General features: G+C 34.2%; 1 protein-coding gene across 2 annotated transcripts; it reads right to left on the bottom strand.

The window, feature by feature from the left end:
• Nucleotides 1-79: 79 nt before the first annotated feature.
• Nucleotides 80-13,041, bottom strand: LOC129300362 (protein VASCULAR ASSOCIATED DEATH 1, chloroplastic-like). Of its 2 annotated transcripts, XM_054938926.1 has the most exons (14): nucleotides 12,683-13,041; nucleotides 12,478-12,537; nucleotides 11,926-11,976; nucleotides 11,686-11,751; nucleotides 10,973-11,068; nucleotides 10,779-10,880; nucleotides 10,015-10,115; nucleotides 9,779-9,927; nucleotides 7,646-7,686; nucleotides 6,839-6,926; nucleotides 6,591-6,674; nucleotides 6,410-6,464; nucleotides 5,231-5,297; nucleotides 83-223 (listed from the first exon to the last, which is right to left on the bottom strand). In XM_054938926.1, exons 1-14 carry the CDS (start codon nucleotides 12,860-12,862, stop codon nucleotides 98-100), a joined length of 1,266 nt encoding a protein of 421 aa, XP_054794901.1. In that variant the 5' UTR covers nucleotides 12,863-13,041; the 3' UTR covers nucleotides 83-97. The 2 variants fall into 2 exon arrangements, with proteins under 2 accessions (XP_054794902.1, XP_054794901.1); XM_054938927.1 differs by lacking the exon at nucleotides 10,779-10,880 and having other exon boundaries at nucleotides 80-223.
• Nucleotides 13,042-14,758: the final 1,717 nt, after the last annotated feature.

Raw genomic sequence — 14,758 nt, 5'->3', positions numbered from 1 at the left:
ATCAACAAGTTACAAACCACAAAGTCTTGGGTGCAAACATAAGGTAATAATGAGAAAAGATGATAACCCAAACAAACCAAGGTTATATATGAGTAAACTATAGACTAAAGGAAAACTGAACACCTTTCCATATAGTGTTCTTCGAAAATGCAACATCCACATAAACCCGCAAAACACAGCACTCTTTTGATTCATTGTTGTCTTTCTGGACATCCCACCATCCCTGGTCATAAATGAGGAAAGTACTTTGTAAGCAAAAACTACAAATGATTAGGGCAAACGTTCTTGGTGAATAGACACTTGAAAATATTAAATTTACTAAAGAGGGACACATGAAGAAACTCAAAAGCAACATAGTTGTTCAATTTTTTTTTTTTTTGGGGAATACCAGGCTGTTCAACTTTAAAATTATTATTTATTCTTCAATGTAAACTATATTTCCCAAGCCAAATAAAAGGATTCGTTTAGAGCTTTGTTTGTTCTCCTAGAGTCACAAGAGTAAAGACATTTAAAATAGTATATGCATTTTGAGGCATCCTTATGTCCCTCCTGACCCTCCATAACATTCTACTTTCTCCTTCCCCTTTGTCCATGCACTACCTGACAGAAGTATATATAAATAATCATGCTTATTCTGCCACTTCACAGCCAGCCCATACTTGTTCTCAGGTCAGGCCCAGCACCATTTTTTTCCCGAGACATACATGAGATATGTTCCATCCTCTTTTTGGGTTGGATTTCTTTCTTCTAGAGTATACTCTTCCACATAGCCAACTAATTCTGATATATACTTGGTAGTATGGAATACTAAATCCTACATCAGTATAGGAGGCTCAATGAGCTATTTAAGTGGGTTTGCTCTCCCACTTCAACAACTAGCCTTTGGAGTAAAGTTCCCTCTCCTGCCTAGGTATCCATCAATTATGAATATGAGCTCTTAAATATTAAACAAATTTAGAGTGATTTTTGAAGATATATTATGAGATTTTTTCTAATAAAATGATACTTCATATAAAAAGAATAGAAAATTATTTTATCTCATCCAACAATTTATTTTGAAAAAAAAATTACAAAATGTCGATATTTAATATAAAAAATTAAAAAAAAATTATTCATATTCTGTTCGACCATAGTCCAACCATTGACCCTTAAACCAATGCTACAACTCTGGTCTTTTAAAGCTTGAGATATATAGTACTCAATTAAGCAAAAATCATCTCTTTAGATTCCTATATTTTTAGCTAAATTGATCTTCTCTTTTTTCTTCCCCTGAATTTGATCTTTGCTTTCGCAGCTGCAGCTTGGGTATTCTCTAGGGTTTTATGAAGCTAGCTTAGAAGGCTTTGTGTCCATTGATTCAATTGAAAGGAGAATTATCTTCTTGTTTTCATCTTGATATAAAAGCACCCATGGATCTGAACCCTAGAAGAATGACCCCTTCTGGAATGGTGAGAGCCATGAACGTGAGCTCAGGAAGCACCAACTCTTATTCAGAAATGCAAGATGGTAATATTCAATAGACAACCATCACAATGACGAGCTCTAGTCTGAATTTCTTCTGTCAGTATATATTTGAATGTTCACATTCATCAACACCTCGTCTATATACAAGTCATTCAATGGGCTGATAGTAGCTCAAACATTTCCTTGAACTTTTCAACAGAGCCATCCTTTCTCAATGGCATTAACCTTTCTTAAATATCACCATCCGGTGACAATGATGCCTGTCCAGCAACTCCTTAAATTATGGCCAATTCCTGATCAGTGCTGTGGCTTCTAGCCATTAGGACTGGGTTAAGGCATCTGCACCCCCAAAAAGAAAGGGGCAAAAAACCAAAATTAGCAGCCTCAACATACTTCTTTCCTTCAATGATGCCATTCATAGAGAAGGATCTCTCCACCTTGAACAACCATTCTTTCAAGTCTTGATAGGGGGGAAATGTCAGGGTTATTTTATCCCTAGTTTAAGATAATTAGGATAATTTACATCAACTTATTTTAATTAGGATATCTTGGTTACTTTTTAAATGAAATTAGTTGGATTAAAACTTTCTAGGATATATAGGATTTATCTTATTACCCTTCCTTATCTTAGTTTAGATTATTTTGATTATTTGGATAGCTATACATAGGGCTCTATAAACACGCCCTAGATAGTTTGATGTTAGACCTTTTTCATGATTTGTATAAGTTATTTAGTTAGACATCTACTCCTTTTCTTTTACTTCACCCTCCTTTCTTTCTCCCTTTCTCCTTTCTTCTACCTTATTCTATGTTATATAATCATAATATTGAAATATTAGTTGCTGTTATTGTTAGTCGGTTAGTTATAATTGTTAAGGGATATAGCCGTTAATAGGTAGACTGTTAGTAGCTGTTGAGGGGTATCCTTATTTATATAAATACCCTACAATTCAATTGTAATCATTATGAATTATCAATGAAGCTTGTGCACTATTCAGCCTAATCCTCTTGTCCCTCTGTTTCTCTTTCTCTCTAATTCCTCTCTCTCTTCTACCTTCTCTGTTATTCTCTCCATTTCTCCCTGTCCCCTCAATTTCTCTCTATATCAGAATTATGCTAATATAATAGTGGCATCAAAGCTAGTCATCCTCAGCCATGGCACACCATTCATTCCACAAATATGAGGATGACCACTAGATGTGGCTTCATCAATGGGGGTGTGTGAAAGAATTCAATGAATTCTTTGATAGCCACACTAGTGGATTAAAATTGCAAGAAAAATATTTAGTTTCTGCGTATGTGGCTAGGCTCAAGCTAGAACTTGTAGAACCAATGCATCTCTTCAAACCAAGAATGATGCAAGAAGCTAGAAGCCTTGCAAGAATGCAAGAAATCATGCTAATGCATAAGGCAGAAGAGAAGCCATGGGCACTTCAAGATGATTATAGGTCACAGGAGATTTTAGAAAGGGATGAAGGAAGTACACCTCAACAAGATTGTGGGAATCAGCAAGCCAAAAATGGCATTAGAAATCATGGGGATCCCGCAGCTAGAACAATTGACATTGAAGTTGAGTACAAGAACTGCAAGTCGATGGTAGTGATTTCAAGAAGGTTTCTTTACACGAGTTGGAAGGTGAAGTAGGCTCGAGCATCTCTAACCATGACTTCTCAAGCTCTTTCACTGTTGGTATGGGTAAAACCATCAGTCTTGACTTGAGTTTGGATACCCAACACTGTTCAAAACTTCAGTGTTGCCCACTTACAGAGCCACTGTCACCCTCTATTCCAACTTTCTCTTTGCCTCTATTTCTGATCAACCCATCATTACCTATTTCTGTTTTTCTGCCACCACCACAAGCTTCTCCATTGCTGTCTCTTGTTTCTAGGGTGTCACCGTTGCTGTATCCTCTAGTTTCCCCATTGCAGTCTAATTCTGTAACTCCAAATGCCCCATGGTTGTTTGCTCCATCACCACCACCACCTTTTGTCCTCTCATTAGTGTGTGCATGTCTTACCCATGCCCATTTAAAGACTCTAGACTTCTCACAGCTACAGGACTTGGGTGAACTTTTCACAACAGGAAGGGAATGTGAGAGTAAGCTTCAGTGGGTTTTTTGTCTACACACGTGGCTGCATGGGTCAAAGACAGCTATCCTCCATATCAAGTGGGTGTAGTTTAAGTGGATGGCAGGTAACACCGATGGTCAATACATGGGTTCAAGTTTCAAGAAAGAAAAAGGAACTACTCCCTGATTTTTCTATTCAAAACGTCACGTGGCTAGGTCCTATAAAGGTTGAAAAGTCAAAACCCATTTTGTCATGTAGGTGGAAACTTCAGATGCAAAAGCTATACCTTTTATCCTTATTGAACTTGTACCAGCTTCTGAATTGGGATAATTGCATGGGCCCAATGCCACTCAAAAGGCATTACAATCAACCCATTGAAAAATCTGTCTTATTGGGCTTTTCTTTGTCTTCAACTCCTCCCTACCCACTTGTTTGTTCTTCTATGGCACAGAGGAGGATTACTAAAAATGCTTTTGGGCTCAAGCATGGTGCTCATTATTTCCATTTATTCAGAATCAACAGTAACCAATGACAGTGCACAGTAACTGTGAACAGTGACAGAAAAAAATGAACAGTAGCTTCTAAAAGTTTAATGCTCTTTTTCCAATATTTCAACAAGGTTCCCTCAAATTGCTATACATGACCTTTGAGGACAAAAGTCTCTTGGGAGGGGGGTATTGTTATATAATCATAATATTGAAATATTAGTTGCTGTTATTGTTAGTTGGTTAGTTATAACTGTTAATAGAGATACGGCTGTTAATAGGTACTGTTAGTAGCTGTTGGGGGTATCCTTATTTCTATAAATACCCTACAAGTCAATTGTAATCATTATGAATTATCCATGAAGCTTGTGCACCATTCAGCCGAATCCTCTTGTCCCTCTGTTTCTTTTTCTCTCTAATTCCTCTTTATCTCTTCTACCTTCTCTGTTATTCTTTTCATTTCTCCCTATATCAGAATTATGATGATATAACATCCTACGTCTTGCCTTCTTGGAGTTTTATCACTAGTTTTACTCTTCAGACAAGGAGAAATGATGGGAAAAAGAATTAGGATTATTTTAAATTTTAAAGTTAATTTCAGTATTTTAAGATTATTTTTTAAATAATTATAGTTGGATTGGGATTTATAAGATTTATCCTAGTGCCGTATCTTATGTAGGATGATCTTATTTTAGCAAGGTTAGTTTAGATTACTTTTATTATTTGAATAATAGAACTTAGGGTTCCATAAATAAGCCCTATGGTGAGATTGTTAGATGTTTTTTATGATTTGAATAAACTATGGAGTTTGCATCTACTTCTCTCCCCTGTTCTCATCACCTAGAAACATGATCAGACATTTCAGATTACTGACAGCTCACAGCAGACCAGCAAGGAGACTAGACAACTTTGATAAAAGTACTAAAAAAGCTTTGTCTTGCACACTCGCAGGAGCTTGCCAGCTCCTTGGTCATGTAAAAAGTAAGCACTTATTTCTCCTTGAGGCCATCTATATTCCCTAAATGCAGCTTCCTTGTTGCATTTTTGTGGAAGAAATCAGATCTCCGTTTAGGTGCATTTAATGAAAATGAAAGAGGTTTTACAACTGGACAACATAATCTGAAAAACTAGTTTTTCTTCCAAAAGAATCTAGTATGGCTTAGAGTTACAGAAAATTTCTGATTATATGCATTGAAGTTTACAGAAGCTTACCTCAACACGGAAATAATCTGCATAAGGTACGCCACTGACTTCTTGTGATGTCTCTAAAACCACATGACTGAATGAAGAAAAAAGTACAATGTCAAGAAAACAAATAAAGTGATTCAAACGCTTCCCCATATATTTCAACTACTCAATGCAAAATTACAGTAACTTCACTTCAAAAAAAATATTTATATTAAAAAAGAACAGAAAAATATAGATTTTAAAATAATATAAGAGCAAACTCAGTCATAATTTAACCAAGCATACAGAACTATTACTCAGCAGAGAAGAAAAACATCCTGTAACATTCTCCTTAACTAGATCATGATGAAGAAAATCCCAAATTAACTCAACAATGACTCCGATCCTGAATGTAGGAGCTAGTTGGGGGGTTTGTTTTGGACCCAAATGTAAGACCTCAATCTCCTTTGTCTCCTATATTTCTTATTTTTTTCCAAACTACCCCTATAGTTAGAGTTTTGTATGAAGAATTAGCTACATTAATAATATTCTAATGTAAATTATTAAAAGGAGGGGTAATTTAGGAAAACTAGCATACATCTTTTTACATATAACTAACTTACCTAATTTCCTTAATCTATGTGAATTAGTTAACTAGTTATTCCTATATATGGGAGCTGAGGCAGTATTTAACAAGAATCTTCCTCCTCTCTTCCACTACTTGTACACCCGTGCCCCCTCTCTCCCCAATCAGTAGGCGATATGTGATATGAAGAATGTGGCAATTCACATGATTCCAATATGTTGCAATATTGCATAGACACTGACACCACTTCCTGTTTTTTTGAGGCTGCAAAATAGCTCAACAGATATTTTCTTCATGTTTTCAATACACCGAGCATCAATGTCAATTTCACATCTCCTGAACCCCTCTTCAATAACTCTATTAAGCCACTTTGTAAGGATAACCCAAGCCTACCTGATTATGTTCTTAAACTTCACCCCTTTTTGCCCCTATCTACCAGGGACATCCATCCTAGCATCCCCATAACTTTCCCTAAACTTAGCCCCTGTCAAAAACTCATTTAGCCCCAAGAATGTTAAAATCAAACTGCACATAAGTTCAGTGTTCAAGTGCAGACTTAACTCTCTTCCCAGATGAACGAGAGAAGAGAAATCAAAGATAAACATTAGGAGATTGACGAGCAACAGCATAGCTACAACCTGTTCTTGTAGATTCGCAGTGTCTGAACTTCATGACAACCACCAAATTTCGCTCCTTAAAAGGATTCAAAATTACATGAGAAACATGAAAATATAATTGCAAAAAGAAAAAGTGAAACACAGGCAAAAACAAGGAACTTTGTATTATTGATTGTTTAAAATAGAAGCAGGTGATGCATACCAAGGTAAAGTTTTATTGGATGTTGAAATGACTTTTCCCGGGTATACCCAACTTCTTGAGACTGCCATGAAGTACACTTCAAGTCTGAAAGTAACCATCATACATACCAAAAGTATAAGGCTTTGAAAGACTATGTATTCTTTATTCCTTACCTTACTTAAAATAAATAATACAAGATCAGCAACAAAAAATTAATATTCCAAAAGCTAATTAAGATGAAAAGGTAATACAAGATTCAAGCAGGCTACCTTTATCTCCACATCTTTCATGAAACAACTCATGAAAATTAACAGCGTTGTCTGATAAAAAGTACCTAAAGAAGTCCTCCACCTTTATCTGCAATTTGTAAATCAGAAGGTTCAGACAAACTTTTTTACACGTTAGTTTCAACTATTAATCAGTACATGCAAGTATTACATAAACATTTAAGTTGAATTTTCAAAATCATGGGAACTATTTTAATATAAAATAGGAGGTTAATATTTTTTTTTACGAGAAATAACATTTAAATATTTAAATATTTATATAAAAATACTTGTTTTGAAAAATTCAAAAAAAAAAAGTCCAAACATTTTATAAATTAGGGGGGCATGGCAATGCATTTTTTGTTCTTGATAGAAAGCAACTTTCCTTGGTGCCAAGTAAATGAGGCTTATTTGCATTGTATGAAGGAAGCATCAATTTCTTGGTAACTTAATAACATGTACAAAAAATATCAAAATAACGAATTCTCTCTCCACTCTTGCTTTCTTGAAACCTCTTTCATCCATACCAAATACGACTTCAGTGTTTTGGAAAACTACTCTGAGAATCTCAGCCACCTCTAATTTAAAATCATTATACACACACTCTCAAGTATTTTCTACAGACTGCTGGACAATACGGTAGTGCATCGCAAAAATCAATTCCATATAGGGCAAGGACACAGGTTACTTGAACATCAAGAAAGAAATCCGTACACTTTCACCCCAAAGGGAGTCCTGGTGTGGACTATGTTTAACATCAACAGATATAGGGTAATCTTTTAGTAACTTTCTATTTGTAACACAAATTACCGGAAACTTTGATTCTGCAACATTTGTGTAAGCCTCCGGTACTGCAAAGGCATAAACAAGATCAAAGCATTATATAACAGCAAAGATACCAAGAATCATAAGGACAAAGTAGTTAAACCAAAAACACAGCACACTACAACATTCATAGTATAGATAGATAGATAGATAGACAGTGTATCTTGATCTTGCAAGCATACAATATTTCTCTGAACAACCAATTATTTGCAATTCATAATAAAGCATTAATCTGCAAAGCTAAAATTCTATAAAACATTGGATAATAGTATCCTGTTAAAATACATAAGCCAATATGCTTGCAGCACACAATTTATTATGCTGCATAACAAAGCATGGAATAAGCATGGTGATCCTTCTTCATGATCCAACAAGCTCTAAATGAGATGAAGATTTTCATCATTGTAGATTTCAATAAATGCACAGGAGAACTGCATTAGTTTTCAAAGCATGTAATAAAACTTGAAAATAAATTACGATGAAATCCCAACATGAATGGTTTGTAAACTTCTTCCCATCCTTCAATAAACAGAAAAATCATGCTGCTGATGTTGCATCCAAGAATTCCCTTCCGGTAATAAACTTCATAAAGTCTCAAATATTACAGCACTAACCTAACAAAGAGGACCTTAAGACAACTTAAAAAAAAAAAAAAAAACACACACACACACACACCCCTGCGCAACCCCTCACTTGATGGACCTACTTTTCTTCAGCACAAGGATTACTATTAACACTAACTGCCTATCACATTGAAACCCATCAATCTCCTAAATAGTGCCTTCTCTGTCTATATCCAACAATGCCAGAAGTAACCACATCCGTAAAACCAACAGGTCATGAAGCTTGTTTTCTTCATACAACAGTTAAATGGAATTCTAAATTTCCTCTTCCTCAAAGGGCTGCTCTAAGCTGAATTATCCTGAGAAACACCTAGTCCAGACCCTTAATAAATAACATATAAGATATATCCTCTGAATTCACACAAAACAAGAAGTTGCCTTCCCACCAATTATTCCAATTTCTTTAAGTCCTTCATCAAACTATTCCTCCTATCCATAACTACTCTATGGTTAATAGCAATTTCCAGTGCTGATAATTGCAACCAAACATGTCTTACAGAGAAAGAAGAAAAAGGAATAAGGACTTTACTCCTAACATTAAAAAGGAAACCTTCCTCATTGTGACATATCATCCATAACATAAACTTTCAATGAAGTTGGTTGAACCATAGAGATGAAATTGAAATTCAGACATGGCCACAAGGCAATAAATCACCTTTATTTCCAAATGTCAAGCATATTATTTCATATTACAGAATTAATTACACTTTTCTAACCTGAAAGTTCTCAACTATATATGCTACAATAGTAAATACAATTTATTTTCTTTTCATGATAATACGCACATGAATATATGAATGTCTATACAAGGAAAGTACATCATAAGGCCAAGGAGGTTGGCCTCTTTTATAAAATTAATGGGTACCCATGCATCATTGCTGACTTAAGAATACCAAAAACTCTTGGAGAAAAAGTTTATGGGTATTTTTGCACCTTAACCCTAAGGCCAATATGAGAATAACACCCTTTTAGCTGGACTGTGCAAGAAAGCAATAGTTCCAAAAAGAAGAAGAAGAAGAAGACAGGAAAAGGGAAAAGGGAAAAGGAAAAAGGATATTTGTAGCAAACTTGAACCACAGGAGATAAAAAGTTAATAGCCAACAAACAAGTTATAACCTAATTTCTTGATTTGGTCTCTTTAACTAGCACAGCTTCTTGCACAAAATATTTGCAATACAATTTCACAGGCAACTTCTGAATTTTTGAAATAAATACAACCCTTCTGCTGTACAAATTTCAGTAGTGATGGTTGTCATAATGTCATGGCTATACTCCACATCCGTGAAGCAATAAGAGAGTAAAATTTTTCCTTTTTCTGCAAATATTATATGGTAACCAGACCTTTCCCTAACCTATAATAGACATTCATTCAGCAATTCAAAAAAGTGGGAAAAAATGACATAGAAACATTTTCTCTCATAAACAAATCATAGAACAATAAACCATTCATGTGCCTTCACCTCAATCGTGAACAAGAAGAATGACCCAAACTCACTTTTTGGAGCATCAATATTCTCTTCCTTCCAATTCCAGGTAGCTCCTAAATCAGCGTTGTTTGATACAGTTTCTGTAACATCAGTTACACCAGATTGCTGCTCTGAAACTTCCATGGATTCATTGTCTTGGCTGGAATTATCTTTGCTCCTGATTGCCACACATAAGTAAACCCTTGATGAGTCCCACATTAAATCAAAGCATTCTAAAGCGACAATTTAATCATCATAAGCATACAGATTGGTAGCGAGTGATTCATTGTCTAGGATCTCAGAATTGTTCGCTTTTTCAATAGCTATAAATCCGTTCTCTTGGCTGCTAGATTCAGATATTGCTTCCTGAAGGTAACGCATAATATCCAATTAATTGACATTCTACAATCTTTCTGGGAATGCAAGATTCTATCAGAAGGCAAAGCAAGTATTGGCATTAGTTGAACTTGACCTATAAAAAATCACTCTACTTTTTTCCAATCCTCCAAACAAAAATGAACTGCCATGTTATTCTTGAACCAGAAAATTAACTAAATAACAATGCATGCATTGAGGGAGTTCATATCATACTAAATAGGACTTGTCAGCTCAAATAAGTGAAAACTGATGCAAATGGATCTTAACAGATAGGCATTTTAGTGGACGGGTAGCCAATCATTATTTTAGAAATCCAAATCCAAAACACATCCAACATCCAAGCCTTGTCCAGAATTGAAAAAAATTTACATCCGACACACCAACATTCTAAATATGAAAAAACTTTTAAACGCAGCAAAAGTGGTAAATTATATATAAAATACCCAATAATCATGACATCCTCCTCATTCTCAACCTATTTGCTGCTTTGTCCATAATCTGGCAACAAATTAATATACTGGCTGGTAACTTTTATTTCCAATAGCATATCACACTGCCTATGTAGAAATAAATGTATGTGCTCCCAAGTCATTTAACCCTCACAAAATTATAAACATTAGGCATCAAGGATCAACATAGTTTTTAATTAACCTGCTGCTCAGTACTGGCTTTGGCAGCATTGCGATGTTGCAACCACCCATCATTAATGATATTAAATGCTTCATCGCGGGACAGAAAGGATGCAAAAAAATGCTGCCAATTATACAAGCGTAGTAAGACATTATGGGGCTGATTGACAAATCAAAAGCCAAATGCAAGGCTAGCACTTTGATCATACAGCATACCTTCTTGCCTCCAGCAAAAATTTCAATGGCATTAGGAAAGAGTCCTGCTGTTTTTGCCTTCCGTACACTGGTTACTTCATCAAGTGGGATTACTCTCTATATCATTAAACCATCAAAATTTATAGAAAGCAATAAACACCAAGAGTGAGAATTAAAAGCAGTGACTGCAGAAATCATACAGTGACCGTATTACAGACCATGAAAAGTGATCCCTTCCAAAGCACAATGCATGCCAACTAGAATCTAGGAAAATCCCAACCACAACCAAGTAAACCAGCTGAAAGCTTATTCAGTTACCTGACTAGGCTGTGTAACTGAAAAATCCTCTGGACATTTATGTATTCATAAACTTATATGGACATTCTAGACATTTATGAAGAGTGATATATCAAAAGGACTAACAATAACAACAACAAGCCTTAACCCACTAGGGGGAGTCGGCTACATAAATTGCATGACGCCATTGTGCTCTATCATCATCAGAAGGACTAACATGAAGATGAAATTAAATTCTCTGTCTACAACTTAAGAAAAGATCCCCATTAAGTGGGCAAACTTGAACCTCAAACAAGCTTGTAAGACAAGTAAGTGTCTTATACTTCATCCTATGGCTAACAACCAGAATGTTTATAAAACCATAAACAAAAATTCACTTCAAGAATACATGCAATATGAGCACAAATTAATAGTCAAAAATTGTTTAAGTAGTGTACCTTTGTCTCAAACCCAAATATGTTTGAGTAAAAACAAATAAAATTTACAAACAGGTACATATGACCCTACAAAACAAAAAAACAAAGAAAGAAAAGATTAACAATAAAAACAAGAACATATCGCTGGTATATCTCTAAAAATGTAGCACAGAGATATCCACAGCAACACAATGCAATGAAATATTAACGTGAGCAACAAATCATGCTCCAGCAACAACTTTCAACCAATGTAAAAACTACCTGAATTAATATATTTTCCTGGAGGGCGCAGTTAAAATCTTCAATAAGGACCTAAAAAATAAATGAAAATCAATAAAGAATAAATAGTTTCTTCAATACCAAACAACGACGGGAAATTTCAGAAACTTCTCAACTATGGTACACAACATTATATATAAACACACTTATCAAACAAAATCTAGCCAAAAAGCACAAACTTCAGCACTCATTCACGTTCAAGGACAGAGTCTATTCTTTTGAACTCTTTTGCCCTCTGTGACGAGAATGGAAAGGTTTTATCCTCTAATCATGAAAAGGAAACAAATGATGGAAAGATGACATGACCAAACCAAATGACAAGAGTCATAAAGTATCATTAATAAGTACAATTGCATTAGTTCTGAAAGAAGATGCAAATTTCACAAGTCACAGAGATTGCTTTTTTCCAAGTCACTTAAATTTCAATCTTAACACAGAATGGCATTAACAATCAGCCAACAGAAAATCCACCTAAAAAGATATTACAATTATAATCAGAAAAGACCGGCGCTCATCAAGGTTGAAAATACTCACCTCCTCCGGCGGAAGGCGAAACAATTGACGATACTCTTCGCTCTTCAATACGTCCGGAGACTGAAATTCAAAACCGCAAAAGAAACACGCAACTCAGCAACCAAACACAAAATTAATCCATTCAAAGGACCTCAACCATCCAGAAGAATTACGCATCAGCAAAAAACCGCCTTAAAAAAAACTCGTGTAATAATAAGCTCAGCACCTCATCAATTTCAGCATCTTGACGAGGGTTCTGCAAAGAATTGCTAGAATGGCTCCGATCAAGACCATTAGAGGGCGAAGACGACGATGGTATGCCGGAGAGTGATCCCGAAGGCGGGGCATCCATACGCTGAGTCTGCGGTTCACTCATGCCGCCGGCTTCGGCGGCGGCGACAGCCATAGAATGGAAGAAAACGACAGAAAGAGAGAGGAAGAGATCTGGAAAAAGAGCGAAGAAGAGAGAGAGAGGCCAGGTCGGTGGTTGTTGGAGAAGCTGAAATTCAAGCGTTCGGAGAACGGAAACGTTCAGAACGTGAGCATGGAGTTACGGGTAGAGTCAAACGTCAGTAGTTCAGGAAAGGAGTCATTATCGTCTGGCTTAATTGACTAGCCGAACGTGGATTTAATATTATATTATAATTAATTATAATTATTATAATTATAATTTACAATTACAGCTCTGTCTAAACTCTATAGGATCACCAAGCATCGAGTAATTCAAATTCAATTTAATTTTATCAATTTATTTGTTAAATTTATTTTAAATATCAATTTAATTGTTATTATTTAAAAAAATTAATATTGTTAAAATTTACTGACATGTAGATTGATGAAAATATATATTATTATTTAGGCACAAAACATACTAAAAAAATTTAAACAAATGAAATGTAGTATAAGTAGCTAGATATATAAAAATTAATCTGATTTTAGAATTAATTTATTTTTATTTAACTGTATATGCATGTTAAGTTATTAATATATTTTATATATTAGATTAATTTATATTTAATTTGTATTTTAAACCTTAAAGACTAACATGATAATTTAAAAAAATATAAAAGACTTAAATTTAATTAATTAAATTTAAGAAATAAGATTAATAATTAATGAAAATTTAAAGAACTAAAAATTTTATTATTTTTTTGTAATATAATATACTCCTTGGTATACCAAAAATAATAATATAATATACTCCCTCCATTAAAAAATATAAAGTATTTTTTAAGAAGTTGAATATTTAAAAATGTAAGCATTTTTAATCTTTTGAGGTATAATCATTGTTATTTTTCAAAAATGCCCCTATTGATAATAACTTTATATTTATTATAGGGTGTTTAATATGGGTAAATATGAAAAGATAGGATTAGTTAAAAAGTAGATAACTACTTTATTAGGGGGTAAGATTTGATTAAAAATACATTATATTTTTTAACGGAGAGAGTACTCCTTGTGGTCCAAAATATAATTTTTTTTCTTCTAACTAATATTGGTCCAAAATATAAGCAACATACTACTTGTTAAAAGAAAAAAAAAATCTCATTTTATCCATTGCATTTACTAACCCAGATTCTGGTATGAATTTATGACTTTGTTTACCTCACCATAAGTAATTAGCACTAAGAATAAAAGGAAAAAATAATATATATTTTTAAAAGAATAAAAATTTTATTGGCATGAAAATGAAAACGAAAATTTTTATTAAAAGCTGTTTAGAAGATATTTTATTGCTTTTTTAAAAATTTGTTAGTTTTTATTGTTTCATGGTGGAAATGAACTTGGCCTTTTTACAAAATGATGATGATAACAATGATAATGGAAATGAATTAGCCGTAAAGTTTACGCCTTAAGTGAGTTCTTCGCCGGCACTAACCATTTTGTGAGACATCTTTCTTGGCTTTGCAGTTGAGCCAGAGCAAGTGGTTCGGTTTTGTTTCCTATTTGTTGGACTGGTGGTTGGATGAGATCCACGCAACACTGAAAACGATTTAATACTTAATAACTACTCTAATTTAATGGGGGAAATGATATTTAAGGACCTACTGAAAATATTAATTACTATTGAAGGTTTGTTATGAATCTATAACTCCATAACCTCTTGGAATTTCGCCTCATGTTAATGTCATTTACCCTATAACTCATAAACGGGTGATTTTCTAATATTTACTTGCATAATCTACAATGATTTTTTGCTTTACAATAATGTAGAATAATTTTTTTTATTTATAAAATTTGAACTCTTTTGTAGAGTTGGAGGCTTATAAATAGAAGCTATATACTATCCTTTTGAGATACT

Source organism: Prosopis cineraria, unplaced genomic scaffold (genome assembly GCF_029017545.1).
Source record: "Prosopis cineraria cultivar Desert tree isolate PC_DT_omini unplaced genomic scaffold, ASM2901754v1 PC1552, whole genome shotgun sequence".
NCBI lineage: Eukaryota > Viridiplantae > Streptophyta > Magnoliopsida > Fabales > Fabaceae > Prosopis > Prosopis cineraria.
Note: the sequence above shows the minus strand (reverse complement) of the source record. Positions and strands in the feature narration are given on the sequence as shown.

What these genes read in the sequence shown, in the direction of transcription:
- LOC129300362 (XM_054938926.1), bottom strand. Translation starts at nt 12,862, where the DNA reads ATGGCTGTCGCCGCCGCCGAAGCCGGCGGCATGAGTGAACCGCAGACT. An exon ending in TTCGCCTTCCGCCGGAGGAG is followed by an intron (nt 11,977 to 12,477) that starts GTGAGTATTTTC and finishes TTTATTTTTTAG; the next exon opens with GTCCTTATTGAAGATTTTAA. An exon ending in TCCAATAAAACTTTACCTTG is followed by an intron (nt 6,465 to 6,590) that starts GTATGCATCACC and finishes AATCCTTTTAAG; the next exon opens with GAGCGAAATTTGGTGGTTGT.